The sequence below is a fragment of the Panicum virgatum genome, chromosome 5N (genome assembly GCF_016808335.1).
Source record: "Panicum virgatum strain AP13 chromosome 5N, P.virgatum_v5, whole genome shotgun sequence".
Taxonomy (NCBI): domain Eukaryota; kingdom Viridiplantae; phylum Streptophyta; class Magnoliopsida; order Poales; family Poaceae; genus Panicum; species Panicum virgatum.
The window spans coordinates 45,535,323-45,562,770 of NC_053149.1; the positions used below are offsets into that span (position 1 = coordinate 45,535,323).

The following is a 27,448-nucleotide window of genomic DNA, read 5'->3' on the forward strand; positions in this document are numbered from 1 at the left end:
GCCGCCACCGCCGGAGTAGGGGGCCCGGCCCCGTGCGAGTGCGGGAGGCGGAGGGAGGAGGAGGAAGCGAGCCGGATCCCGCCGCCAGGGAGGACGCAGGAGCGCCGCCGCCGCCGGATCCCGCTCGTGCGCCGAGGTTGCGCCGGCCTCTACCACCGACGCCACCATGGGGGGCGCGAGAGGAGGGAGCAATAGGGGAGGGGGCGAGCGAGCCGCTGTCCCGCCACCGCCGCTCCCCGAACTCCGCTGCCAGCCGCTCCGCCTGCGCCGGCAGCGCCCCGCGGCGGCGCACCTCAGCTCGAGCCCCGCCGCCGCGGCTCCGGTCGGGGACGAGGTGGGGGGAGGCCAACTGCGGGCGGCCATGGCCCGCTGCGCGCGTCGCCGGAGCCGAGCCCGGCCGCCGCGAGGCCCGCCTCCGCGCGCGCGCAGGCGTGCGCGCGGCTGGATCCGCCGCCGCCGTGTCGCGCGCCCGTCGGCGAGGGAGGAGGAGGGAGGGACGGAGGCGCCGCCAAGCCGTCCACCGCGGGCTCGCCGGCCGCGCCGCGCGGGAAGGGGCCGGGACGGCCCGCCGGCCGGCGCAGGGAGGGGGCGGGGCGGCCCGCCGGCCGAAGCAGAGAGGGGGCGGCGGAGGAAGCAGGAGGGCGCGGCCATGGAGAGAGAGGTGCGGGAGGGAGAAGCGAGGAGGAAGAGGGCAAAGGGCAAAACTGTCTTTTTATCTGACCTCTCAGTTGAAAATGAGTAGTTTATTGGATGTAGTGTGTGGTAGACTAAATGACTCTTTCGCGGTGTGCTGGGAACAAATTCGAGTTTGGCAGTGTGCTCTACACAAAATCATGTTTTCACAGTGTCCTGTGGACAAATTTCCCTTGCATTTTCCGGTCCGCTATTTCCACCCCTCGCCGTCTTCATCCCCGGGTCAAATCGCATCGAGCCCATCTCTATTTCCGCCGCCGCCGCCGCCGTCGAGAGAGAGGATCCCGACCCCGCCCCACCCACCACCATGTGGCGCCGCGTCCAAACCCTAGCTCCCGCCCTGCGCCGGGTCGCCGCCGCCGCCGCCTCCACCCCCACGGCGCCGGCCTCCTCTGCAGCCCGCGCCGCCCCGCTCTCCTCGGCGGCCGCCGCCTTCCGCCGCACCAGCCCGCTCCTCTCAGGTAAGGATTCGCTCTCCCCAGATCTCGATTCCCCTGGCGGCGTCCGGCGCTGATCGGGTGGCGGCGACCGCGTGGGTGTGCTGCAGGGGACAAGCCGGCGAGGGTGGAGGACGTCATGCCCATCGCCACCGGGCTCGAGCGCGAGGAGCTGGAGGCCGAGCTCCAGGTGAGATGGCCTGGTCCTTTGTCGGGGCTCTGTTGGGGGGCCGCTGGAGCGGAATGCACGTCCGATTCGGGTCGAATGGGTGCTGATTCTTCGATCTGGTCTGGGTTTTGCAGGGAAAGAAGCGGTTTGACATGGATTCCCCCGTCGGCCCCTTCGGTACCAAGGTGAGTTGGCCGCCATATATTTATCATTGTTTCTGTTGTTCTGAATCTCGGATCGGGAACATATATTGCGGCAATGTTTAGGTTTGTCGAGTTATTTGGTGCTTCATGTGTTGGTACTGTAATGAAATGGCTGGGACGTATAGGTAAATTACTTGCAAGTGATCATGTTTTCGTTGTGCTGTAAGGTGTTGGTATGGTTATTAGGGAAAATATGTAATGGTGTGTCTTGGTGCCTCGTTTACCAGTATTCATGCTTTGTTGTCTGGTTGTACAATGTCTGGATAATAAACATCAAGCCTGGTTATTGTACATTGTTTTAATGATTTGGAGGTCATTCGCAATATCTTGCTGCTGGCGTTTCATCTTTTTTTGTTGTGTCTCTAGCATACCATGTCTTCTACTGAATAATTATTAGTACTGTTTCACGCGATTGTTCTATCATTCACATTTCTCCTAGCTAATTTTTATGACTAGAGCTATGAGGCTGTGAGCCTGCTTGGCCAAGTTCAGCTAGGCGACGCCTAGGCGCTAATCGGAGGAGCACCGCGTCGATTTGGGGCTAGGCGGGCATCTAGGCGGACTAGGTGGTGTTGAAGGAATCAGAGTGGCGCCGTAGGGGTGGAGGAGCGTCCGGCGGCAGCCTGCAGCAGCAAGCGGTGGAGCGGCGGTGGCGGCACGCGAGGGAGGGGGCGCTGGAGCGCCGCACGGGCGGCACCTGCACGGCGCGGTGGGCGGTGGCGCACTGGCGCCTGCAGAGGCTCGCGCAGGGAGCCTTCCGCCCGCCGCCACAAGGGGCTGGGTGCCTGGGTGTGCGTCTGCTGGGCGGGGGGAGGGACGGGTGGGAAAATGATTAGGTTAGGGTTTGGGATGACTGTTGGCTGTTATATACCCTGTATATTTGGCCAGGCTATTTTGGGCTGCCTTATGGGCTGGAAGGCTGGAATACAGGCTTGCATGGTTATTGGTATCTATTTAGGCTCACTATTCAGCTGTTTATTTTTATCTTTAGAAGATAATAAATGCAATATTAGTATATATACAAAACGCCTAGGACCGCCTAGGCGCGATTAATCCCGCCTAGGCGCTAGGCAGTGGGTCACCGCCTAAAATCTGCCTAGCGCCTAGCTGAACTTGGCTGCTTGGCTGTGAATATCTACTTTTTATGACTATTTCTGGGAGGTTGTAAGCCTGCTTGGCTGCTTCACAGAAAGTTGCTTTCCACATATTAGATAGATTATTGTTTGTTTTCAAACTACCATATGTTAGACACCATTATCTTCACGGCTGCAAACTGCCTAATTTCTACTGGACTAACAATACAACTCAATTTCGAGGCTATATACAATATCTGTGCTAGTAAAGTAGTAATTGAACAGAGTCAAACTATTGTTGTACATTCATGCATATGTTCCCTTTCCCTTTTCAATCTGTTTTTGGGATTGCCAGTGGGCTATGCTCTTTGCATAGTCATGTTGCATTGGGACATGAAAGTCAATGATGACAAATTGAACAAATTGTGAGATGCAATGCACTTCAGAACAATTGTATGTTTACAAAAAAATTCTTTTGAATGGAAGATATCTGCCTTCAGAGTTCAGAGTGCTGTCATTAGCCTGCTTGGTTCTAGAGAACCAATGGACACACTGATAGTCTGATACCACTAATTCTTTGGCGCATAAGTCATAAATACTGTATTAATAATAATAAGAGTCTGATATAAGGAATACATTCTGTTCCGAAATGCTATATGGACTAAAATTCTAATAAGTCAAGTGTGTTGGAAAAGTTTAACCATCAACATAAGTTTTAAAATCATTTTCTGAATAAGTCTGCATCATTGTTGCTTTTGTTTTGATATAATATAATGATATGTAAGTATGTAACTCTGCCTTGATATCAAGTTTCTTAGATTCTTATACGTGTATTTAATGAATTGCCTTGTGTAGCTCTTACATCAAGTGCACTGATTTAACATCCACACTTTATGAGCTGTAGCATTTATATGCACCTATATATTATCTGCACAGTGTTCTTCTCAGGAAGAACATGATTCAAATAACAGAAACTCGTAGACCTACTAATAAGAATAGTCGTTTACCATTTATATAAGCTATCACCTCACAGTTCATGGGCTATTATAAACTTAGCTATTTTCTTTATTGCGTAAATCTGGTATTGAATGCAAATACGGAGAATTTCAATCTTCTTTCTTTCCTTTAGCAGTGGACCTTAACAGCGAGAGTTTCTTACCTTTTTTCTCATGTACTCTGCCCTGTGTTATTCATTGCTTCATTTAATTCTGCTACTGCAGGAGGCACCAGCAGTCATTGAGTCCTACTACAACAAGCGGATAGTCGGTTGCCCTGGTGGTGAAGGAGGTAAGTCAGTGTCCTTAGCATTCATTTGTTTAAACTCAGGATGGCAATTTCCCCCGTGGAGTCTGACCCGAACGGGGCGAGGCCCTGGAGCAATAACGGGGTGGGGCCGGGGATTAGTTCTCCCCGTGGAGGCACCACGGATCCCTGAAATGCTCGTGGCCCATCAAAAACGCACGGCCCACCAGCCCAATATCTGATCCCTAGTGTATATACACAGCACATCCCAAATCCTAACACCTATTCGCATTGCCTAGCTCTCCCATAGCCGTAGCTGCAGGCAAGCGGCGGCCACCACCCCACATGCACGATTGTGAGGCGCATCGAGCGCAACGCGACTCAAGTGCTGGGTGTCGGAGAGGTCGCTGCTCTAGCGAAGAAGCCAAGTTGCGGATGCCACCGCCTGCTCCATCCAGGACTCCAGGCCGGCCAGGAAGACCCACATCCGTCGCTGCTATTCTTCAAATCATCTTACAAATCTGCACCCCCATACGCTGGCCATGTATTAGTAGTGAGTGGTGCGCTTGATCTGCCACAAGCTAACTTGCCTGATGGTTTTAGAATTTGGGTCTCAATTCATGAGCCTTTCAGAATTTGACACCTTGGCCCACATGTCAATGACTCAGATTGACCCGACATGTCATTGTGATAAGGGTGTCAAATTCTGAAAGGCTCATGAATTGAGACCCAAATTCTGGAATTTCTCCCTTGTGTTGAATCTGTTAGCTTTCGACTTGATCTGTCAGCTTGTGGCCTTGGTCTCCATTTGTTAGCTTGTGGTCTTGTGCACTTGTGCTCAATCTGTGATGATGTCTCGTGCTTGAATCTGTGTCTCTTGTAACTAGCTTCTGATTTAATTGTTTGGACTTCTATTTTGCGATTCATTTTCTGGATGTTTGATCCCCACGGGAACCCGTCGGGGTTCGGGACCTGACAGGTACGTGGATGGGGCACGTTTCTCCCGATTGTTGTTTCGGGGCCGGGGTGGGGATGAGAGTTCGGAGATCGGGGCGGGGACTGGGGTGCTCCCCTGGCCCTGCCCCGCCCTATTGCCATCCTGAGTTTAAACCTATTTGTGTCAACCAATTGTGTAACAAACTATTTGTTTTTTTTAACCTTTCCTTGTCTTCTTAACTTGCAGAGGATGAACATGATGTTGTATGGTTTTGGTTGAAAAAAGACGAGCCGCATGAGTGTCCAGTCTGCTCGCAATACTTTGTGGTAATTTAAATTGCTAAAATGCTGTTATGCTTATTATGAATTTATTGCCACTCTTCACATTGTTGGACCGTTTTGACCTCATAGTGTTGCTTGCTTTGTGCAGCTTAAGGTCATTGGTGATGGTGGAGATCCAGATGGTCACGATGACGAAGATGAAGGACACCACTAAGGATGCCTCGTGTTCTGGAAATAATGAATTTGATGAGGCAGATGATTTCATTATACTTATTTTCTAGCACCAGACTGCTCTACGGGGTCCTTGTTTATGAATATAGACATTTGGCCATCAAGCAGGTGGTAGTTTTCACCTAGGGATTTTGTCAAAACAAAAGCTTTTTGTGATTTGACTTGAATTTCTTTCAGAGCATCATCGAATAAAAGATGACTGCATCAGATTGCTTTCTTTTGTTACCTAATCGCCCATCGGGTGTGATGGACATGTTATATTCAGTCATGCAACAGTCCTATTTCTCTGCTTAGTGTGGCAGGCAGTTTACAAAAGGCCTCCTAAATCTTTGACTAGTTTCAAGACAGTTTGGTGATCAATGATTTTATGATTATGAGAGTAACCAATCATATTTTCCCCCCCACTAATAATTGTTTCGTTATTTTTACTATCTGAATAATTGTGCTATTCTGTGACAGTCTCCATTTTTTTTTAACTTTTCAAGTGCTAATGGATAATGACTACAGCTTGTGGTATGTAAGCTGTTAATCATACCAAGCATAGATACAAATTGTGGTATCACTGGTTCTAACTTTTACCTGCAGTACGGCTATGTGCCAGTGGGCCTGGTCCTGCCCTAGCTCTTTTGCTGTACGTATCTCATCTGTGCAAAATGACTTGGTAGTACGCCAAGTTCAATCATAGGCTGCGCGTTCCATGTGCATTCTTGGTGTGTGTTTGATCTTCGTTTCATGAGATGAGATGGGTACATAATTTAGTACCAGCAATCGTGACCCGTGTTAACTGCCCGTTTAACCTCGTCAGTCTGCATCAACCAAAAAATTGAAACATTCATCATGAAAGTCATGTATTTCATTCAGCCAATGGTTGGAAGATATCATACAAAGTGCACTCTCACCATGAACTTTCCAGAGAGAGCCAAATGCCAGCTCAGTCAGCATAGATTGGACGTACAGGAGGCAGCCCTTGTATTGGAATAAGATACCAGCACCTATGCGACAATTGACTATTGAACACAAGAGACACTGCAGCTCGCAACATTCAGAAAAAGAAGAGGTTCTGTGTCACTTGTTCCTCGTCGATTACCTGTCGTGCCAGCATGAGTTGCTTAGCAAAATTCCAGTTTCGACGAATGGGAAGGCTTGCGAAAAGCGAGAAAGGCGGGTAATCTGCTTATCTTTGTTCCGTTCTTTCGATCACCTTTTCCAATTCTCGCAAAAAAGGCCTCTTTTTATCATCTGAACGACACATCATCTCATGCACAGTCAGATACCCTATGCTGCCTACCTACACTGCACAAAACGAATTCTCCCCGAAAAGAAAATTTTTGACCTCGCAAATTGTACTGCAATATTCTCTGCTCTACGGAAAATCTCAGAAAGGCCAATGGTTCTACGCCGGTGAGGTGATCGGTGATGCCAACCGAGTGGTGTCTCTGTGTGTGACAAGGACGCCGGATTTGGGAGCGCGCCGCCTCTAGAGGGGACGTACTTGCTGCCCGTTAACTGAAAATATGCTCTAGGTGAATGGGTAATGATGAGGAGGCGTCAGTGCAAGTGCAAGGTTCCGCCCATGCTCCGCCGCTGGTGGCAGATCATCGGCGGCGAAGGCGACACCTGCCCCTGCCCGACACGACGCCCGGGCACAGAATTGTCAGTATGAAGGAGATCAGATTCTTTACTAGGTTTGGCGACTTCTCAACCCTCAAGTGTCTTGCAGATCGTCCTTTGCGAATTGCGAGATGGGGGCAGTGCTGTCTAGCTGTTCGATGTTCTTGCTCCTTACCTATCCCATCCCTTCCTTTTTCAGCCGCTGTATGTACTGGGCTTTCCTCCGATGTATATGAAACCGACGTCTTGTGCCAGGATATGGTATTCTCCGAGTTTTCGATAAAAAGAAAAGTGAGACTGCAAAAAAGATTGTGCCTGGATTCTCCCCTATTCCATAACCTTCCAGCTAGTGTTGTGTAGTGATTCAGAGTAGTGGCAAATAGGGGCGAAAAGAAGGGCGCCAAGAACACGAGAGAAATTCCCGCGGCGTTTGCTGAATCGGATGATGGTGACAATGCCATTCTCTCCTTTCATGCCGTGTTACTTTCAGGCATTAATTCGTGGGGAGGAGGATTACGTATGGGCATATATATGGCGTCTTCGGATGCCGCACACATTTACAAAGGAAGGAGGCTTGCAATTTCATTTTATCACCTCAAATGACTAGACAAGCTTAAGTGGTAAATGAGATAAAATTCCCCTTTCCCCTTTGATCTTGACGGTATAGTAGTTAATGGAAATGTGCACCATGCATACTTCCTTTCATGTTAAAAAAAGTGTGAAACGACGGTTTCATACACATCATCATATTCTGTTGGAATTTCCCTTTTCTTTTCTTTTCAGCTAATTCAGTGCATCCAGATGGAGTTACTGCAACCGGAATGAACTTGTAACTGCGGCTTTTGTGGGGCTGGAAACTCATGGCCTGCTGATATTAAATAAACTCGCAGGATGCCGACAATTTTTTTTTCACATAGAATGGTACCACCCAAGGATGGAATGAAATCTGATATTGAAATCTTATAATATGAGTGGTCATGTGAAAAGCTGAATTGGAGGTAACAATATTATAAATTCTTTTTAGCTTTTGATGCCTTCTTCTTTTTTCTGCCATATGCAAGAACATCTCAGAAGAGGCCAGATAAACGGAACAACTTTTGTTCTGGATTATTCAAGGTTGATCAGAGTATAGGTTCAGCACTAAATCCGCTTTAATTTTCTTTTCCTTCCTAAAAGGCTTTCAAATGCCTCAAAGTTCTAACACTGAATAAAAAGGACAAAAATCAAATGCATAAAAGAAACGCAACAGAATTAAGAAGGGAAAGAAAGTACAGAAATGGGTTTACTCGAGAATTTTCAGGTGAGGTCCTGTAACTACAACCGGCAGGAGAATTTGGAGACTTTATAAGATAGCATTATTCTTTCTTGAGACAATGGTGGCCTCGAATACCTCTCTTTATTTTTGCATCATTCTTTGTTGCAATTTGGTCGTTGACCTTTTTTGGTTAGGCCTTGATGTGGACTCAATTGATGCAGTAGCTCATTTTTGTGTTGTTTTACTCGGTTGGAGATGATGAACAAGGGTACCTAACGGTATGTGCAATCAGAAGCAGTTTTTATGTTCTAACCTCTGTGAGAAAGGAAGCAGTTTTTATGTGAAACCGTGTTGAAGTGTGGTCACATATTGTGATAATGTTGTTCTTTGATGCCCACTTAGATAATGTAAAAGTTTTTATATTGACTTTAGCGTTTGAAGTGTAAAAGTTTGTAAAAGTAATGTGTTAAGTATCGACGCACAAATCTAGTTTTTCCAGTACATAATATATTTAACTCTTCGAATTCTTATTTATGTGAACATTTGTCGGTTTATTGTCTTTGCAACCTTTGCTAGCAATCAACAGAAAAAAAAGGGCGATTACTTGCAGGGTGTTTGAGAATGCTAATGCTTTTTTCTCCCTTTTATTTTTTTGGAAGCAAAAAGAAGTTGGCGGTTTTCTTTTGATTAGCTGGGTTCAAATTTGACTGGTGTTTGTATGCATATTAAACCGAAGATAATTATGAAAAAGAGTACTCCCTCTGATTTTTTTTAAATGACGTTAGGACATCAACCTTTAGCTTATTTATAGTGTAAAGTTTTGTCTGAAACGTCAAATATTAAGGTATGGAGGTAGTAAATTCTAAGAAGGTTTCTGCAAACGACATCTGTTCACATAAGCCAACAAACTGTGAGCTTTTCATAACGACAATTGTTCATATTTCACTCGTGCAACCTTTTCAGAACAATTAATTTTTTACCAAAAATTTATGGATGCTTCATATTTCATAGGAGCATCTGCATTAGAAGAAACCTATGCTATATAAGGAAAAGATATGAATATGCAGCCTCCAAGCCCTACGGCAGAACACAATCATGGCCTATAACCTCTATGAAAGGTGCAAACATTAGGTAGTTAATATCCTTGTCTCCATGGGAAACCTCAAACCTCAGCTAGGACCTGTTGTCTCAAGCAAACATAGGGACAAAAACCAAGCATAGCTCACATAATCTAGCTGAAGCTGCCCCCACGCTGGTAATCCCAGTGCATAGAAAATTGCAGAGGTGGATTGCATATGATTCCTCCTGCTGCACTGCATGTAGTGGACCTGTCACATTTTGAGATGAAAAAACCGAGTGCCATTCCTTTTGCATTATTATTCTGCAATATGCGCTTAGCGGTCCCTAGTAGTTTAGATTTGACTTAGGCCCTTGTTTAATCTCATTTAAATTTGCATCGTCGAGAAGGGATCGGCGCCTACCTCTGCCCTGAAGCATTTGCAAAAGGTGTATCGCTTTCCTTTTAGCCAAGAACTTCAGAACTGCAGTTTGTTATGCATGTCGCTGATCGGGAATATTTGCGCCGATGTAAACGTGACGAGATATAGTATAATGGCGATGTAAGTAGTACGAAAGAGGGCGGGAAAGTGCGCGAAAATTCTTCAGCACAGTAGTCCCCCCTGGTTAGTGCCAGTGTGCAATTTTTCTGTTAAGTGTTGCTGTCAGTTTATCACTTCGCTATGCATGCTTCCTGTTGAGCAGTTCAGTTTGCTGTCCTACAGTTTGGATATATTCATAAATAGTCCCAACATGCCCATAATTAAGGCTACTCACATGATATATTCGGTAAGTACTATTAATTCTTAGTATAGTGTTACAAATTTAATGCTTTATTACCAAATAAAACTTCAATTTTTTGCAGTGCCACTAGACCTGCAATTGTACCAAGTTGCCCAAGATATCTGTTTCCTGTTGATGTCGAAGATACCTGCAAAAATATTTCAGGAATCTTTGTAGCTGCATAATTATTCATTGCATTTCCAGCATACATATGGAACAGTACCCATATGCAGAGTTATCAAGAATTTCATCAGTTCAGCACCCAATTGTGCCTTATGCTCGACTGGAAACGCTGATGGTACACCTCTGCTGGCGTCCATTTGAATCCATTGTAACTTTTGATCACAGTAGGACAGGATGGTGAAAACAAGCCTGCAGCAGGAACATCCCACAGAGGGGAGAAAAGCGCGAAATATTCCGCCTTTTGCTGCTAAAAATGGGGTGTTACTCTTGTCCACAAGAACATTTCCTCACCACAGAGACAGTGTGACATTCACTGCCTTTATTTTAATTATTATTTTACTTCATTTCACAGGGAATTGATAGGAAAATCAATGTACACTTAATTATGCTTATTCCTTGTCATTTCGATTAAGGTTATATATATAGATTATTTAGGAATTGTGCCAGATTAGTGGGCATTAGTTCCTTATTATCAGGATCGGAGAGGAGCGGAAATCGGATGGTTATAGCTAGGCGCGGCTGAAAGGGTTCCTAAGTGTTGGGGTCACCACCTTCGGTCAGATCGCCGGAGGTACGCGAAGACAAGGAGTCGGGCGAGCCGACGCCGACAGCCAGCATAAGGTGACCCATCTTCGCGCGTCTTCGGGTCAGGAAGCGAAGACAAGGCACCCGGAACACTGGAGCTGACGCCAGGAGCAATCGCGGAGGTGTTCCGTCTTCGCTGTTCCACGAGCAAGAAGACGGAGAGGAGCGAAGACTTGGTGACACGAGTCTCGCAGAGTACTTAGCAGCGGGTCCAGGAGCTTCGTCGGGTACGGCGAAGCTGCCGGGGTCGGCGTGGGTCCCGCTGCTGAGCTGTGGTGCACTCAAATTGTAACGGGCAAATTACGCTCGCATCTAGGAATATTCCGAGAATATTACCGTTGTAGGGGTGCAATAGAGTAATTGTACATTGAAGATGTAACGCCACCTATAAATACCCTGTGTAATGTTCATTGAAGAGAGAGGATTTTGAATGGAAAAAGAGCACCTTATTACTTAATTTCCGTGTTGTCCATTACTGTTGTCGTGATCGTCCGTTCCGGAGACACTCTCCACTAACAGTTTGGCGCCCACCCGTCGGTTCGATACACCACATGGCGGCAACAAAGAAGAGAGGGAATACCGGAGCCACTTCGGAGGACACCACGACGACAACGCCCTCGCAAGGCGAAGCGGCAGCAACACAGGCGAACGGAGCTAGCAGCGACGGCGTCTCCGTCGAGGCCCTCGCAGATGGCCAGCTTGAAGTCAACCTTCTGGACATCGGCGTCACAGCCGAAGACATCGCTGCGATGCGTCGCATCGACGCTCGCATCGAAGAGGCACGAAGGGTTCAGCAGCAGGCATTGGAATCAGGACCCTCGGAGCCACAAGTGATGACAAGGGCGAAGGGGAAGCAGACCATGCTCACCGAAGCAGAGCGTCAAGAGCAGTACAACAAGTTGAGGGAGGAGGAGCTTCGCTGCAAGGCGATGCAGGAGAAGCTCCGTGCCCAGAGGCTGCAGCTGGAGCAATTGCAGGTCCACCAAAACCACCCCAGAGGGAGGCAGTCGTGGCCAACCCGCGACAGCAAGAACCACTGAGGTCCCGCCAGAAGTTCGTGCCGGTCGAAGAGATCTCTGACCATTCCAAGTCAGACGGCGAAGAGTGTCACCGAAGAAGCCATCACAGGATATCACCATTGTCCGAAGAGCTGGAGGAGGTACAGTGGCCTCACCGTCTTAACCCAGCAATATTGCCTCAGTTCGATGGAGAGTCAAACCCCGAAGAGTTCCTCCTCAAGTACGAAGCCACCATCGAAGCATCAGGAGGAGGCACCGCATGTAAGGCGAAGGCACTCGTCCTCGCATTGAAGGGCTTGGAGCAGCGCTGGTACGCAAACATCCCCCCGGGAACCATTCTGTCTTGGAAGCAGCTTCGCATTGAGTTATGTTCAAGTTTCCGCGCCGTACGGCCCGACGAAGTCACATCTTGCGACTTCCACGATCTAAGGCAAGGAAGCATGACCTTGCAAGAATATCTCCAGAGTGTCATGAAGCTTCGCGCAAGAGCACCCAATGTTGCCGACCAGAGCATCATCGATTTGGTGGTGAAGGGGATCAATCTGGGACCATGCGGGGAATACATATCCCGGCGTAAGCCAAAGACAGTCACGAAGCTGTTCGAGATAATGCAAGAATATTGCATATCCGACCGGGCGAAGAGGAGAAGGCTCGAGGAGAAGAACGAGCAGAAGAAATCGCGAAGCAGCGAGAGGTCCCATTCGAAACCATGGCACGCCGATGAGCCGAGGCAGAAAAGAACAGTAAACAACATATCCGAAGAGGGACCCCGAGAGGACAGACACCGTCACAAGGGCAAAGGCGAAAGGGACCGACACGAAGAAAGATCCAACCGCGATGATCGTCACCATCGCGAAGACCGACAAAACAAAGGCTGAAGGGACAGCGGTGGTCGAAGGGAGAAAATTCCGTTCTGTTTCTTCCACGGCAAGGACAAAGGCCACTGGACAAATGAGTGCCCTTTCGCCATTGAAAGGAAAGAGGAGTTTGATCGGCAGAATTCCCAGCCAGCAAAACCAGTCAATCATACCTCGCAGATGCCGCCTTAGTCTTCGACAACGGCAAATACTTGGGCTCCTACACCAAATTGGCCGGTGTCGTACCCGGTCTTCAATTATAACCCACTGCCATATGCACCACCTCCGCAACAATCAATTCCAATGCTACCACCCCCACAGTACAATCAGACATGGTCCAGAAGCTCAACACCACTCTCTTGCGACACAGCAAATTTACCTCCACCTCCAAAACTAGAACCGGGGCAAATCCCCGAGCGAGCAATCGACACACCTTCGGGCAGCAGGGTCAACATCATCAATGCCATCTCTGGAGGATCCAACGAACCAGTTCATGAGACGAAGAAGCAGCGGAAAGAATATTTCAGAACAGTCTCCCATGTCAGCGAGGGCAGATGCTTCCGGACAACTTGGTCACATGTCCCAATAACTTTCACGCAGGCAGATCTTCGGCTGCAGCACTACCCACATAATGACCCCCTCATCATAAGGGCGAATATTGGCAAGAATTCAGTGCACTTCGCGGGGAATGATGTAGGGAGAATCTTGGTGGACAACGGGAGTTCTGCAGATATCCTCGTCTGGCAGTGCTTCGTCAAAATGGGATTCATAGAAGCAGCGCTGAAGAAGTCACAGTATCCACTCATTGGGTTCGGAGGCAAGAGAATCGAAGCTCTTGGAAAGATAGAGCTCAACGTAACGTTTGGCGAAGGTGCAGGACAGAGAACTGAAGCAATTACCTTCGACGTGGTCGACATCAACTATCCCTACAACGCCATCTTCGGTCGCAACACTTTGGTCAAATTCGCAGCAGTAATTCATCAGTCGTACCTATGCATGAAGCTACCTACGGCCGGAGGAATTATCACAGTCTTCGGAAACCAAGAAGAAGCAAGAAGGTGCGAGGACAACGCATCAACCTCAGACAAGAACGTCCATGTCATTGAAGCATCAAATGAGGTCAATGATGGTGAAAATTGCGAAGAGCCTGAGAAGCTAGGGGGTGTATCCCTAGCGGAACATACGAAGAAGGTGCCCTTGTGCGAAGATGTGCCTGATCGAATGGTGATCATCGGAAAAGGGCTTCAAGAGGCCGAAGAGGCCAGGCTTATACAGTTTCTCTGCAACAATCAAGATGTGTTTGCTTGGTCCTCTTCGGATCTGCGAGGGGTCAGTCGAGAAGTCATCGAGCATGAGCTGAGGGTGAATCCGAAGGCGAAACCCGTGAAGCAGGGCCAAAGATCAATGTCCGAAGAAAGGCAGAAAGCGGCTCAAGCCGAGGTACAAAAGTTACTGGACGCGGGCGTCATCCGCGAAGTCCTGTACCCAGAATGGCTAGCAAACGTTGTAATGGTACCAAAGAAGAACGGGAAGTGGCGAATGTGCATTGACTTCACAATCCTCAACAAGGCGTGCCCGAAGGACGAATACCCACTGCCGCGAATTGACACCTTGGTCGATGCAGCAGCTTGTTCGGAGATGCTCAGTATGTTGGACTGTTTCTCAGGTTATCACCAAATATTCATGAACAAGGCGGACGAAGAGAAGACCAGCTTCACCACCCCCTTCGGGACATATTGCTACGTGAGAATGCCGGAGGGCCTCCGCAACGCAGGATGCACTTTCAATAGAATGATCAAGAAGGTACTGGGAGATCAACTAGGAAGGAATATCTCCGCGTATGTTGATGATGTCGTTGTTCGAAGCAAGAGGAGGGAGGACCATATCCAAGATCTTTGCGAAACTTTCGCGAACCTTCGCCGCCATGGTTTGAAGCTGAACCCGGAGAAGTGCGTCTTCGGAGTCCGAAGAGGAAAATTATTGGGATGCATGATAACGGAAAGGGGAATAGAGGCAAATCCGGAGAAGATAGAAGCGGTCAGGCGGATGAAGCCACCGACCACCAGAAAGGGGGTACAAAAGCTGACGGGCAGGTTGGCTTCGCTTAATCGATTCATATCAAAATCAGCGGAGAAGTGCCTACCATTTTTCAAGGCGCTGAAAGGATCAGGCAATTTCGAATGGGGTGAAGAACAGGCGAAGGCCTTCGAAGACCTCAAAGAGTATATCGAGAAGTTGGCTGTCATGTCCAGCCCTTCGGAGAAGGCGGAGTTGTTGTTATACATCTCCACATCAGGCGCAGCCGTCAGTGCCGCCCTTGTCGAAGAGCGTATGGTCGAAGGGGCATTAACCCAGTCGCCCATATACTTCGTCTCCGAAGCCCTAAACGGGTCAAAGTTGCTATACTCAGAAATGGAGAAGATGGCATATGCGGTGGTCATGGCATCACGCAAGTTGCGTTACTACTTCCAGAACCACAAAATCAAGGTTCCAACCTCTTTCCCACTTCGGGATATGTTTGAGAACAGAGAAGCCTCCGGCAGGATAGGCAAATGGGCTACACAACTAGCCGAGCACACCATTGACTTCGCCTCTAGATCAGCAATCAAGTCACAGGTCTTGGCAGATTTCATCACAGACTGGACACCAGTCGCACCTTCACAAGATCTGCCGAAGATAGAAGCAATATGGCAACTTGAGTGTGATGGGGCTTACCAGAGAGACGGAGCAGGGGCTTCGGCAGTTCTTACAGCACCTTCGGGTACACAACTGAAGTACGCAGTCAGGCTTGACTTCACCGGGTGCACAAACAATGTAGCAGAATACGAAGGCCTTCTCCTGGGTCTTCGCAAAGCAAGGGCACTGGGCGCACGAAGACTGACTATCAGGTCCGATTCAGAGTTGATCACAGGTCAAATAAACAAATCCAACAGGGCTCTCAAGCCAGAGCTGGCAAAGTACTTGGCAGCGGTGCGAAGCATGGAGAAACACTTCCTCGGGTTCAGCATCCGTAGTTTCTCCAGAACAAAAAATAAGCAAGCTGATCAACTGGCGAAGGCAGCAGCACAGTTTGATCCATTACCGCCAGATGTTTTCTTCGAAACATTAAAGCAGGCCTCCGTAAATTGTGCCGAAGAACCAGCTAAATTCATCAATGCCATAACCAGCGAAGACTGGAGGGCCGCCATAATGGCCTATCTTCGCGGACACTTTGTCCCGGAGGATGAGAAGGAAGAAAAAAGAATGGCACTTCGGGCGAGAAACTACAGAATCATAGGCAAAGAGTTATATCGAGGGGGAGTCTGCGCACCACTCTTAAGGTGCATCTCACGTGAAGAGGGAAAACAGCTGCTTGACGAGATACATGCAGGGATGTGTTCCTCGCACATCGCGACGAGGGCCCTGGTCGGCAAAGCTTTCCGTGAAGGTTTCTATTGGCCATCGGCCGTGGCAAATGCTCACGAGGTGGTTTGCACGTGCCCAAATTGTCAAAAGCATGCCCCCTACAGCAAATTCCCACTCGACGAAGTGCAGTTACTGCCGCCGGTGTGGCCCCTCGCGCGATGGGGAATTGACATAGTCGGACCATTGCCCACGGCTCCAGGAAACTACAAGTACGCCGCTGTAGCGGTGGAATACTTCTCCAAATGGGTCGAAGCCAAAGCACTTAGGGACATCACAGCAGGAGCCCTGCAAAAATTCTTCTGGCAGAACATCATCTGTCGCTTTGGGGTCCCGAAGGAGGTCACAGTGGATAATGGCAAACAGTTCGACTGCGCAACTTTCAGACAATTCGCCACACAACTTGGCACAAACTTATGCTTCGCATTGGTCTACCACCCGCAGTCCAACGGCGCGGTGGAAAGGGCCAACGGCATCATCTTCGTAGGCATCAAGAAAAACATCATTGAGCTGCTGAAGGGAAAATGGGTGGATGAACTGCCGAGGGTCGTGTGGTCTCATAACACGACAGAGTCTAGGACCACAAAGTTCACACCGTTCAAGCTCCTATACGGCGAAGAAGCCGTAACACCTGAGGAAATAAAGCTCAAATCCTGGAGAATAGCCGAAGGAGCAGAAAACATCGAAGAAGACATCAAGCCCTCAATTGACACAATCGAAGCTGTTAAGATACAAGCAGCAATCAACTTGGGTAAATACCAAGACGAAACGCGAAGGTGGAGGAATAAGAAGGTGAAGCCCAGGAATATCAGAGAGGGTGACTTGGTGCTTCGAAGAATACCGAAGGCCAAGCAGAAAGGGAAGATGTACAACAAGTGGGAAGGCCCGTTTATCGTCGCATCGATGGCAAGACCAGAGGCCTGTAGGCTCCGCACGCTAGAAGGCACCGAAGACCCATATTCATGGAACAAGGACATGCTACAAAGATACTACGTGTAGGGAAGTTGTGTAGGGAAGTGTGTAAAAGCCACCTGAGGGAAATAACCGAAGGGGCTTGTAGAATAAATTCTCTTTTTCTCTAAATTAGCACAATGTACCAAAGGGCCCGTACTCTTTTCCTCACGGGGGAAGCTTTCGAGTGTCCACTAGGGCGCCGGAGGTGTGAGGTTTTTAATGAGGCGGAACCCTATGTAACCCCTTGTGAAATATAAACAAGGCCCCCAACAAACGAGCGCATTACAAAGGCGCCAAAGCATCTATCCCTCTTCGTCAACGCGAAGAGGGGAGTCATTGGCGCGGAAAACAAGCCGTTAACGCTTGAAAGAAGTGAGCACGAGGAGCAAACCCAATTGAGGTCTTCGCTCCCCTTAGCTCCACTTCCCAGAAAACTAACAAAAATCCCATCGCCGGAGCGACGGGTGGAAAGTCATGTCGCGCGAAAGCCGAAGGGTAGGCGCGAACCTCTCCGGCTAAAGAGCTGAAGGTCCCCTAACAAAAATCCCGTCGCCGGAGCGACGGGTGGAAAGTCCTATCGTGCGAAAGCCAAAGGCTAGGCGCGAACCTCTCTGGCTAAAGAGCTGAAGATCCCCTAACAAAAATCCCGTCGCCGGAGCGACGGGTGGAAAGTCCTGTCGCACGAAAGCCGAAGGCTAGGCGCGAACCTCTCCGGCTAAAGAGCTGAAGGTCCCCTAACAAAAATCCCGCCGCCGGAGCGACGGGTGGAAAGCCCTGTCGCCGAAGCGACGGCACTAGTCCCCGCAGGCATGCAACAATCAATAAGAAGCCGGAGGTCATCATCCCCGCTAGTCGAGCGAAGGGGGGGGGGGTGGCGCTTCGCAAAACAAGACGCACGACGCCAGTGAAGATGAACAGCCAAAAAAACGTGTAACCTCTCCCGTGCAAAAGGGGGGGTGGCGCTTCGCAAAACACACTTGTGCACAATCGAAGGTTGAAACGTCGGACAATATAATAAATTACAAAGTACATGTTACACCGCGAAGATACACTTCGCCCGAAGACATGAAATAAACTACAAAGTACATGTTGTTACACCGTGAAGATACACTTCGCCCGAAGACACGAAATAAATTACAAAGTACATATTGGTACAAAGCGAAGTTACACTTCGTGTGAAAGCACGAAGAAACAAATCACATGTTCACATCCGAGGCCTCTTCTTCGAAGACTAGGCGGTCCACCTCGGATATTACGTCTCGGACCGCCACATCTGTCGTCCCCTGAAACCGAGGGCAACGAACATCAACTAGAGCTCTCGGCGAAGATGCCTTTGCGTCGATACATAAATTCGTGAGGTGCCAGTGGCTCTTCGTCCACTGGCTCCGGCTTCGGCTCGCGCAGACCAGCCGGAGAACTATACGGCCTATCGGTGTCAAGAATCCATTTTATTTCACGACGAAGCCTGCGGTTAGCAAGGATCCTCGCGTGTTTCACCGGATCACGCTGAAAATCGGCAAAAAAACGCTTTGTCTGTTTGTTCCGTTGATCATACACACGCACCCTATTCGCCCAAAATGCTTCAAACGAAACCGCAGGATAACGAATATGGAACTTCGTCCAAGACGCACCAGAAACATAAAAGTTCCCTCGATTCAGCCGGTGAGGAGCAACGTCTTCGGCCGCCGGCGCAGGGGCCAACGCAGGGTCCTGCACAGGCACCGAAGGTGTTAGAGTACAAAAATAATTATTACAACTGAGACCCTATACAACAGCCTACTGCGACCCTCGCACCTCGCCAACCGGAGGACGGGAAGAGGACGCCCTCGCCTGGTCTTGGAGCCCGGGGGCTGCATCAGCACCGCTGCGCCCGTTGTCGCCGTTCGTATCCTCGCCGCCAGGTCTCTCTTCCGCGGGCACAGCCTCTTGGAGAATGGGCTCCGCAATAGCGTCAGCTTTAGACTGGAGCTGAAAGATTCTAGTTCAGAAGTTAGCAAGTTCTCCGTCAAGGAATCAACACAATAATAGATAAATGAAAGTCACCTGGTTCTTCATCCGCTCGACCTCACGCTGAACAAGGGCACGACCTTCACCATTGAAAAACCGCTCCATGAAGTTGACAGCGATGTTCTTCACCAAAGCAGGGAGCGCGTCCGGGTTGACAGTATCCTCGCCTGGCCAGCAGAAGGAGGGGTCGCGAAGGGAACGAAGTTGAGCCTTCGTCACAATGCTAGCCTGACCAGCTTCAGAGGGGAAGAGGCTGTACACGGCGGCGCTGAGCGTACGGACGGCGACCATGGCGCTGATGTCTTCGTGAAAGTGAGCCCCAGCATCCAGCATGGCGATGCATGCTCGAAGCCACTAGAAGAAGGAGCCCAGGCCAATGGAGTCGGCGCCCTCCCGGAACATATCCGGAGCCACAAGCCCATAATGGGCGAGGAGGTCAGGCAGTTCTTCCTGCAGCATTTCTGACCCAGTCTTTATTGCCTCCTTGAAGGTGCGAAGCCGCTGTTGCATTGTATCTCGGCGCTTCGCGGCATCTTCCGCAAGCAACTTCGCGGCCTTGGCGGCGTCCTCGGCTCTCACCGCTCGGTCAGCGGACGCGAGGAGCTCCGTGGTGAGGGTTGCTTTCTCCTCGGCAGATCTGGCGAGGCGCGTCTCCAGCTCTGTTTTCTCTTTCTCCAAAGACGCCACCTTCGCCTCCAAGTCGGCGACAATAATTTTTGAACTGTTTTCGGCCGCCAGTTGCCGAGCAGCACACTGCGCAGCCACGAAGGCCTTCAGCGATAAATCTTGGGCACTCTCCAGGATGTTGTTTAGCCCGCTCCCCATCAAGTCCTTTTCCATGAGGGGAAAGCAGAAGGAGTCGCCTGCCGCGGCCAGAAGCTCACGTTCGCGGTCCCGGCTCTCAAAGCGAAGAGATTTCACAATTTTCCCGCCAAGAAGCACAGCGGTGGGCTTCGCACCGAGTTCCACAGTAGTGGCTTCGGGATCAGCATCACGGACAAAGAAACTACTGCTGTCCGACGAGCTCGATGAACCTTCGTTGCCGCTTTTCTTCGCCTCGGAGGGGGATGCGGTATTCCGAGACGAGGATGCAGTTTCCCACCTTTTTCCAAAAGACACTTCAGCTCCTTCGCCGGTGGTAGGGGCTGCACGAGGGGGGGACACGCGGCGGGGGGAGTCAGCCACGATGTTGACCTCCTTGACGTGCCCCTCGTCTTCTCTTTCCTGGGCAGTGCTGAACTCGAGATCCAGGGCGGGACGGACCGCCCTCAGGGGCACCGCCACCTGAGGGATGTCAAGAGGCGTCGCCTCCGGAGGAGGACGATTGTTGTCCGCGCTTCCGCCATCTTCGGATTCCCCCTTGCTCCGCAGTGGAGATTGCTGCAGAATGGTATCCAGCAGCCGGCTTCTCTTTCTCGGCTCCGCGGACGAAGAAGCTTTTTTTCGCTTTGCTTTCTCAAGAGCCTTTGCCTTCTCCGGGCCGCCATGACCTTCGGCAAGCTTCAGCTCAGCCGATCGAGGAGGAGCCGAGAGGCCCAACGCGTGGAACACCCGGTTCCGTCGGGCCCCACCAAGATGGCCGGCGAGGGCTTTGTACTCGTCTTTCGACACCGACCCGATCAACTCATCGGCCCGGGTCTCGATGACAGCAAGGTCCACCCCTGCATCGCCGAGGTAGCAACAGCTGTAAGCAAAAACACGAAGCGTTGCACCTCCTTAACGAGATCATGTTCGAAAACTCACGGTCGCTCCGAAGGTTGAAAACGGTCGCGAAGTCAGGTACCGGAATACCCTCGATCCAGCGGTCTTCGGCTAACCAGGAGGAAATGCTCCAGCCGGCCTTGATGGGAAAACAGCCACATGCGACGAATTCTTCGACGAGGTCGCGGGTGCTAAAGGTCTTCGACAGCTTCCGAAGAAGGGCGAGAAGAGCTTCATCTTCGGCGCGGACATTGGAGGAGGCCTTCGTAACGTCGCCAAGATCAGAGATATGATCGAAGACGAGAGGATGGGTCCTCGTGACGGAGTCCAAAGTAACCTTATGGTAGAACCAGTACGAGGACCAGTCGTTGGCCCATTTGTTCTTGCTCGCTGGGACCGGGCTGGGAAGATTTTTGTGAAATGCGAAGGTATAACACCCGTACTGAGGAACAACTGATATCTCCGCACCTCCGGTCGATTCCACTGAAATCTTCTTCGGCTGGTAATGCACTCGGAAGGCACGAGCGAATCCTTCAGCGCTCGGAGCTAGGCGGCAGGTCTTCGCCAGCCACATATACAGATTTAGGCGAACGACTGAAGTAGGTGTCATCTGATGCAAATACACTCTGAACAAACGAAAAATATCCACTACCACAGGGTAAGGGCATCCGAAGGCCAGCGGTAAACAAATCGCGGAAGACCACCACCTCATCGGCGCGGGGATGTGCAGAAGTCTCACCCGTCGGTGGAGCACGGACATCGTCAGCAGAGACGAAGCCCCGACGTGCCAGGTCATCGAGGAGGGAGGAAGTCATCTTGGACAGACCGAGGATTGTGGTTGTCGGATCTCCCGGTTGATTCCTTTTCGGCGCCATTTCCGAAGATTCCGAGTGTTCTGAGAACGCCACTCTTGAGCTCTGAGACGACCTTCGCGAATCGAGAAGCGAAGAGGCAGGGAAGACGGGGCGGTGAAAAGTAAAATGAAGAGTAACAGGGCCACTATTTATAGGCAAACGGCAAGCGCGAAAATTCACCACGCGCGAGACGAAAAGACGCCAATGCCCTGCGCGGCGCGTTTAGGATTACGAGACTTTGAGGGTTTTACGGTCTTTTCATGCCTTCGCGCCAACGCAATTTCTCCCGCCAAATTTCGAATCCACCATCCTGCGCGCGAACTAACGGTTATGAAAACAAAAAATTTGGCTTCTTCGACGGGGGCACAGCTTCTTTACAGGTGAACATGGACTGTGCTTCGACGACCACCAGCGCGGCCCCCAGCCCGAAGGGTGGCGCTTCGGGAAGCCGATGGCGTCCACAGGGTCGAAGCCGCGCCCCTAACGGAGATCGGGACGAGGCTCCGAGGGGCTACTGTTGGGGTCACCACCTTCGGTCAGATCGCCGGAGGTACGCGAAGACAAGGAGTCGGGCGAGCCGACGCCGACAGCCAGCATAAGGTGACCCATCTTCGCGCGTCTTCGGGTCAGGAAGCGAAGACAAGGCACCCGGAACACTGGAGCTGACGCCAGGAGCAATCGCGGAGGTGTTCCGTCTTCGCTGTTCCACGAGCAAGAAGACGGAGAGGAGCGAAGACTTGGTGACACGAGTCTCGCAGAGTACTTAGCAGTGGGTCCAGGAGCTTCGTCGGGTACGGCGAAGCTGCCGGGGTCGGCGTGGGTCCCGCTGCTGAGCTGTGGCGCACTCAAATTGTAACGGGCAAATTACGCTCGCATCTAGGAATATTCCGAGAATATTACCGTTGTAGGGGTGTAATAGAGTAATTGTATATTGAAGATGTAACGCCACCTATAAATACCTGTGTAATGTTCATTGAAGAGAGAGGATTTTGAATGGAAAAAGAGCACCTTATTACTTAATTTCCATGTTGTCCATTACTGCTGTCGTGATCGTCCGTTCCGGAGACACTCTCCACCAACACTAAGCAATATTTAATATATTTTCTTTGGATAAGAAAGTAATATTTGTATATTTCCGGTTCCCCTTCCACTCTCAAAGGGTGCATCTATTCCAATTCCCTCCATCTCTCCTGTGCCCTGCCCAACACAAATGCCTCCTTCCTTGCCTCCTTGATCCTGCATGGACATGGCTTGATGCTCTATGTGCTCTGTTTGCCCACCCTGCACCTCCCTAATCCTTGTCCCTCACGCTGTCGTCATAGGCGCGTGCGCACTATGGCTCAAGATAGTGAAGCAAATCTTCCTTAATATTCTCTCTGTTCTTAAATAATATAACCATTTAGGAAAACTTACACGCAAAAATAAACATTCCATTAGGACATGCTAATTAGTCTAGAATAATCTAATTTTTTATTCGCAGTCATTCGTATGTGAATTATCAAGATCGGAAATTTTTTCATAACCTATATATTTTAGAGGGGAGGAAGTATCTAACAAAAATATTAAATGCAAACGCGCAATGGCAGCCCTACTAGGTTAGTGGGATTCTTCTCTCCTCCCCTCTTGTGACTGAAAAAAAAAATGAAAGAAAGCGCTCCGGCTTTTTATCCTGTGCACGCCAACATCCAAACGGCATATAGCCTAGCTTAGTCTGCCTTACGCCTTATTCGGTTACACATGGATTCGTTCGAGGCCGAAAATGATCGAAACAATAAAAGTCATGACAGAGACTATTCCAGGTCGAAAACTAATTGCAACAAAATAGACCCATAATAGGTATCGGGATTAATTCCACAATTCTAAACTTATAGATTGATTTCCGGTTTTTTAATGTAGCTATCATAAATTTATTTTATTGCAATTGGTTTCCAATCTAAAATAAATACTGGTCTCTTGTTATATCTCTTATTACTTTTTTCATTCCGGTTCGGATGAATTCGTGTATAACCGAAGAAGACCTCAGCTCTAGCTCAGCTGCAGCGATCCCGGTTCTTGCTTTTCCACGCGACGCCCGGATTCGCTGCGCATCGCACGACGGCCAGCGGCGACGCATGGCGACCGCCCGGGCGCCAGCTGTTACCGGGTGCGGATTCAGCAGCAGCCTCAGGGTTCAGGCTGGCTGCTCATATTAATTATTCGTCTCGGCGCCGCCCCCGGCCGAGCTCGCTCGCACTATAAATATAGATCAATCGGGCCTGTGCACTTCGTACTTGCAACAGCAACGCCACCAACAAAGCCCCAAGCTCTCACTACTCCAGCGTGCTCGTCGATCACCGGCCGGCTTCTCTTTCTGCTCGCAGAGGCTCGCCGGGCGGCGGAGTTCAGGGCAGTTTGCAGCGGAGGCGCCACCATGAGCTACGGGGGAAGCTCGTCCGGTCCGTGCCTCTCTCAGCAACCCATTCCTTGCTCTGTCTCGCGTGCCTGGCTCCATGGCGATGCATTGGTGGATTGGTGGCTACTCGCTGCATGATGAGTGTGGCCAACCTAATAACTGACCAGGCCATGGAAAAATAAAAACTGATGCGTGCGTGCAGGCGGGCGCGGCGGGCGCCGGCTGGAGTACGGCAGGACCTACGTGGTGAGGCCCAAGGGGAGGCACCAGGCCACCATTGTGTGGCTCCATGGCCTCGGCGACAATGGCGCAAGGTAACTGAAGCAAACCATGCTTGCTGATCATCAGTGATCACTGCTACTACTCCTTTACAATCTCTCTCAGAGGTGACAGATCAACCAATTAAACAGCAAAGTTCTTCTACTACTATTATCAGATTAGATACCAGATAGAGCTAGCTGGATGTTTTTGGTGCTAGTCTGAATGCAACAAGGACATGTGAAGGTAGGGCGGGCAGGGTGGATCGACGTGATCGGTGAGATGACATGGGGGAATGAACTAGGTTAGGCTGTCCGCGGATGTTGATGCAGATGCACTGCTCCACACCGCTTTATTCGCATCCCCTTGCTAGAAATGGTTGGCTGGGCCTCACCATTCGCGTCCATGCATGCATATATTCCTAGGATTTGATTTGCTCCAAAGCTGGCGATCTCCCTTGCACTGCTATATGCCTCGCTACCCAACAAACAACAACAACAACAACGAACCCTTCGCTTTTTCCGGTACAGCAAGAGGGGGGAAGGAAGCAGAAGCTGACATCGCGCCACTCTTTCCGAAAATTAAAGGAAAACTGTTCATACATATCCCGTATAAGAGGAGCACTATGCAAAGCTTCATAATGTTCATGATCAAGATAGGATCTGTGTGTTGTATTTTTTTCCTTATAAAACAGCGAGCGCGTAAACTGACACGCTCAAATATCGTTAAATAGAAGCTTCTTTTTTTTTGGATGCGGGAAGAATACATGTTAAACTAATGTTGCAAAGCTGTGGGTTAGCTCATGCAAGGTTCTGTCTGCCAACAAGCAGAACGCATCGAGCACCTCAGCTCTGTGGATGTGGCATTAAACTACTGAAAATTTCCTGGTGTTGTCCTGCTCTCTGAGTTTTTGGAGCAGAGAAAGGAATATGCTGGCATGAATTTTCGCTTTATTTCCCTCAATATCAATGTGCAAACTGTCCAAAGTGTCAGCTTCAATTGTTCTTTCCCCACTTGTGCGCGTGCTTTTCAAATCAATACCGAGTAAACGTCATGCTTCACGACTAACCTAAGTATTTTATTGCCCCATAATGTTAGACAGTAGGGTTCAAGAAAAACCCAAAAGAAACTAAATTACATGGATATGTGCTCCTAGAGCCCCTCAATATGTAATGTTGAAGATGTCATTTCAGAGAAGCTACAACTAAAATATCTTCACTAGTTGCTCGCTTGCTGCAGTACTTGAAACACTGGCCTAACTTATTTTCCTTATCCGTTTCATTTTTGTTCCCATTTGCAGCTGGTCCCAGCTCCTGGATTCTCTTCCACTGCCCAATGTAAGAAACCATGCTACACTTTCACTTTTGCAATTGAATTATTCATAGTTTCATACAGACATCTACCTATTCTCCTATCTACATATAGAACTTCTGTTATCTTCAGAGTAATAAAACTTATCCAGCTTGCTAGGATAGCCATAGAATTGACCCTGCATTCCTAAGTTCACAGACTCTGGAACTCATCCCATCCTTGTACAGATCAAATGGATTTGCCCTACTGCGCCAACACGGCCTGTTGCGGCTTTCGGTGGATTCCCTTGCACTGCATGTGGGTTTCTGAACTCTATATTTGACTTGGCTCAAACCCTGTAACATTGCTTTCCTAAGCTTATAGGCTGTTTTTATGCTGCCACTTGGCTGCAGATTCTGAGACAAAGATGGTATTACTTCTTTTTTTTTAATTATTGAGCAAGAACTGATTCTCTATTTCTTCTCTGAAACTAAAACAGGGTTCGATGTGGAGGAGACTTCATTGGATGGCCGTGATGATATCGAAGGACTTGATGCTTCAGCAGCTCATGTCGCAAACCTACTGTCCTCTGAGCCATCCGATGGTACTAATTTCAGGCTTTACATAATGGCAGCGAGACAAAGGAAATCACATAAATATAAACAGTCTAGCGCTAAACAAAACTAATACTTTATAAGCCGTAGATCAGCTACTTGACTTCTATTTTCCCTGAGAATTTGTGCAATTTTATTTTTAGCTGAGTATATACCAATTCACCAAGAATACAATTATCATTCTTTGACTTCTATTTTCCCTGAGAATTTGTGCAATTTTATTTTTAGCTGAGTATATACCAATTCACCAAGAATACAATTATCATTCTTTGTGCAATTCCAATAATGTAAATTAATCACAAGTCATGTCGTTAATGGTGACCGAATTGCAATGCCAGTGAGGCTTGGGATCGGAGGATTCAGCATGGGTGCTGCGGCTGCCCTTCACTCTGCTGCATGCTATGCTCATGGGAGATTCACAAATGGCGTTGCCTATCCGATCACCCTCAGTGTTGTCGTCGGTTTAAGTGGATGGCTTCCTTGCTCTAGGTATGACTTAGGCCTTCTAATTTTGGAAAAATGGTAATGCTAAATTGCTAATGACGTTTTCTTGATGTTCTGAGTTGTAATGTTTTTATGCCTACTTGTTCAGGACCCTAAGGAGCAAAATTGAGAGCTCACAGACTGCACTTAGAAGAGCTTCTGCGTTGCCAATCCTGCTCAACCATGGAAGAGGTGAACATTGATATATTTCGTAGTGGATGTGTTTAAATTTGAATCTATAAAAATTGTAAGGAGCTAAAAATGGTTTATTTCTTTGTGTTCATGCAGCCGATGAGGTTGTCACCTACAGGAATGGTGAGAGGTCGGCTGAGATTCTGCGATCCTCAGGGTTCCAGTATACGTATTTCAAAGCCTACAATGGGTAAGATTGATATTCTTCAATTTTGTCATCGACGCTTTAACAATTCTTTTTTTTTGTTCTGAGATTCAGAACTCACATGATGTTTTTTGTGCAGACTTGGTCACTATACCATCCCTGAAGAAATGGACGATGTCAGCAAGTGGCTCAGCTCAAGGTTGGGGCTTGACCGATCTCGTGGCTAACTCGAAAACATGCTGGCGGTGCGATGGCTTTGGTAGTGAGATATAGAAAGAAGTATTGACAATATGCAGAAGGTTGATAGGTTATGTGAATTGTGAGTTGTGACTGTCATGGCTTGGTAGGCAGTAACCCCATGTGCTTAATGTACCTTGTTACCACTAAAGAGAATGCCCGTAATGTAGTATTGTATTGCTTGTTTGATTACATAAGTAGTAATGCTCTTGAGTATCCTTTAATACAGTTGGCTCCAGATCACTTTACTGCATTTTGGAGTTATATAATGTGAGTTTGCAACAGAACATATTTCCCGTAATCA

The 27,448-nt window shown here is 49.0% G+C and overlaps 2 protein-coding genes across 2 annotated transcripts; both read left to right on the forward strand.

Moving 5' to 3' along the window:
- Positions 1-873: 873 nt before the first annotated feature.
- On the forward strand, positions 874-5,656 carry LOC120673050 (putative cytochrome c oxidase subunit 5b-like). The gene is made up of 6 exons (XM_039953738.1): positions 874-1,154; positions 1,241-1,320; positions 1,434-1,484; positions 3,796-3,862; positions 5,001-5,080; positions 5,184-5,656. Exons 1-6 carry the CDS (start codon positions 1,001-1,003, stop codon positions 5,247-5,249), a joined length of 498 nt encoding a protein of 165 aa, XP_039809672.1. The 5' UTR covers positions 874-1,000; the 3' UTR covers positions 5,250-5,656.
- Positions 5,657-23,790: 18,134 nt separating this feature from the next.
- Positions 23,791-27,397, forward strand: LOC120673042 (acyl-protein thioesterase 1 homolog 1-like). Its single transcript, XM_039953727.1, has 9 exons — positions 23,791-23,968; positions 24,128-24,239; positions 25,484-25,520; positions 25,722-25,791; positions 25,973-26,077; positions 26,426-26,576; positions 26,680-26,762; positions 26,859-26,952; positions 27,047-27,397. Exons 1-9 carry the CDS (start codon positions 23,944-23,946, stop codon positions 27,132-27,134), a joined length of 765 nt encoding a protein of 254 aa, XP_039809661.1. The 5' UTR covers positions 23,791-23,943; the 3' UTR covers positions 27,135-27,397.
- Positions 27,398-27,448: the final 51 nt, after the last annotated feature.

What these genes read in the sequence shown, in the direction of transcription:
- LOC120673050 (XM_039953738.1), top strand. Translation starts at nt 1,001, where the DNA reads ATGTGGCGCCGCGTCCAAACCCTAGCTCCCGCCCTGCGCCGGGTCGCC. An exon ending in TCGGCCCCTTCGGTACCAAG is followed by an intron (nt 1,485 to 3,795) that starts GTGAGTTGGCCG and finishes CTGCTACTGCAG; the next exon opens with GAGGCACCAGCAGTCATTGA. An exon ending in TTGCCCTGGTGGTGAAGGAG is followed by an intron (nt 3,863 to 5,000) that starts GTAAGTCAGTGT and finishes CTTAACTTGCAG; the next exon opens with AGGATGAACATGATGTTGTA.
- LOC120673042 (XM_039953727.1), top strand. Translation starts at nt 23,944, where the DNA reads ATGAGCTACGGGGGAAGCTCGTCCG. An exon ending in GTCCTCTGAGCCATCCGATG is followed by an intron (nt 26,078 to 26,425) that starts GTACTAATTTCA and finishes TTGCAATGCCAG; the next exon opens with TGAGGCTTGGGATCGGAGGA. An exon ending in TATTTCAAAGCCTACAATGG is followed by an intron (nt 26,953 to 27,046) that starts GTAAGATTGATA and finishes TTTTTTGTGCAG; the next exon opens with ACTTGGTCACTATACCATCC.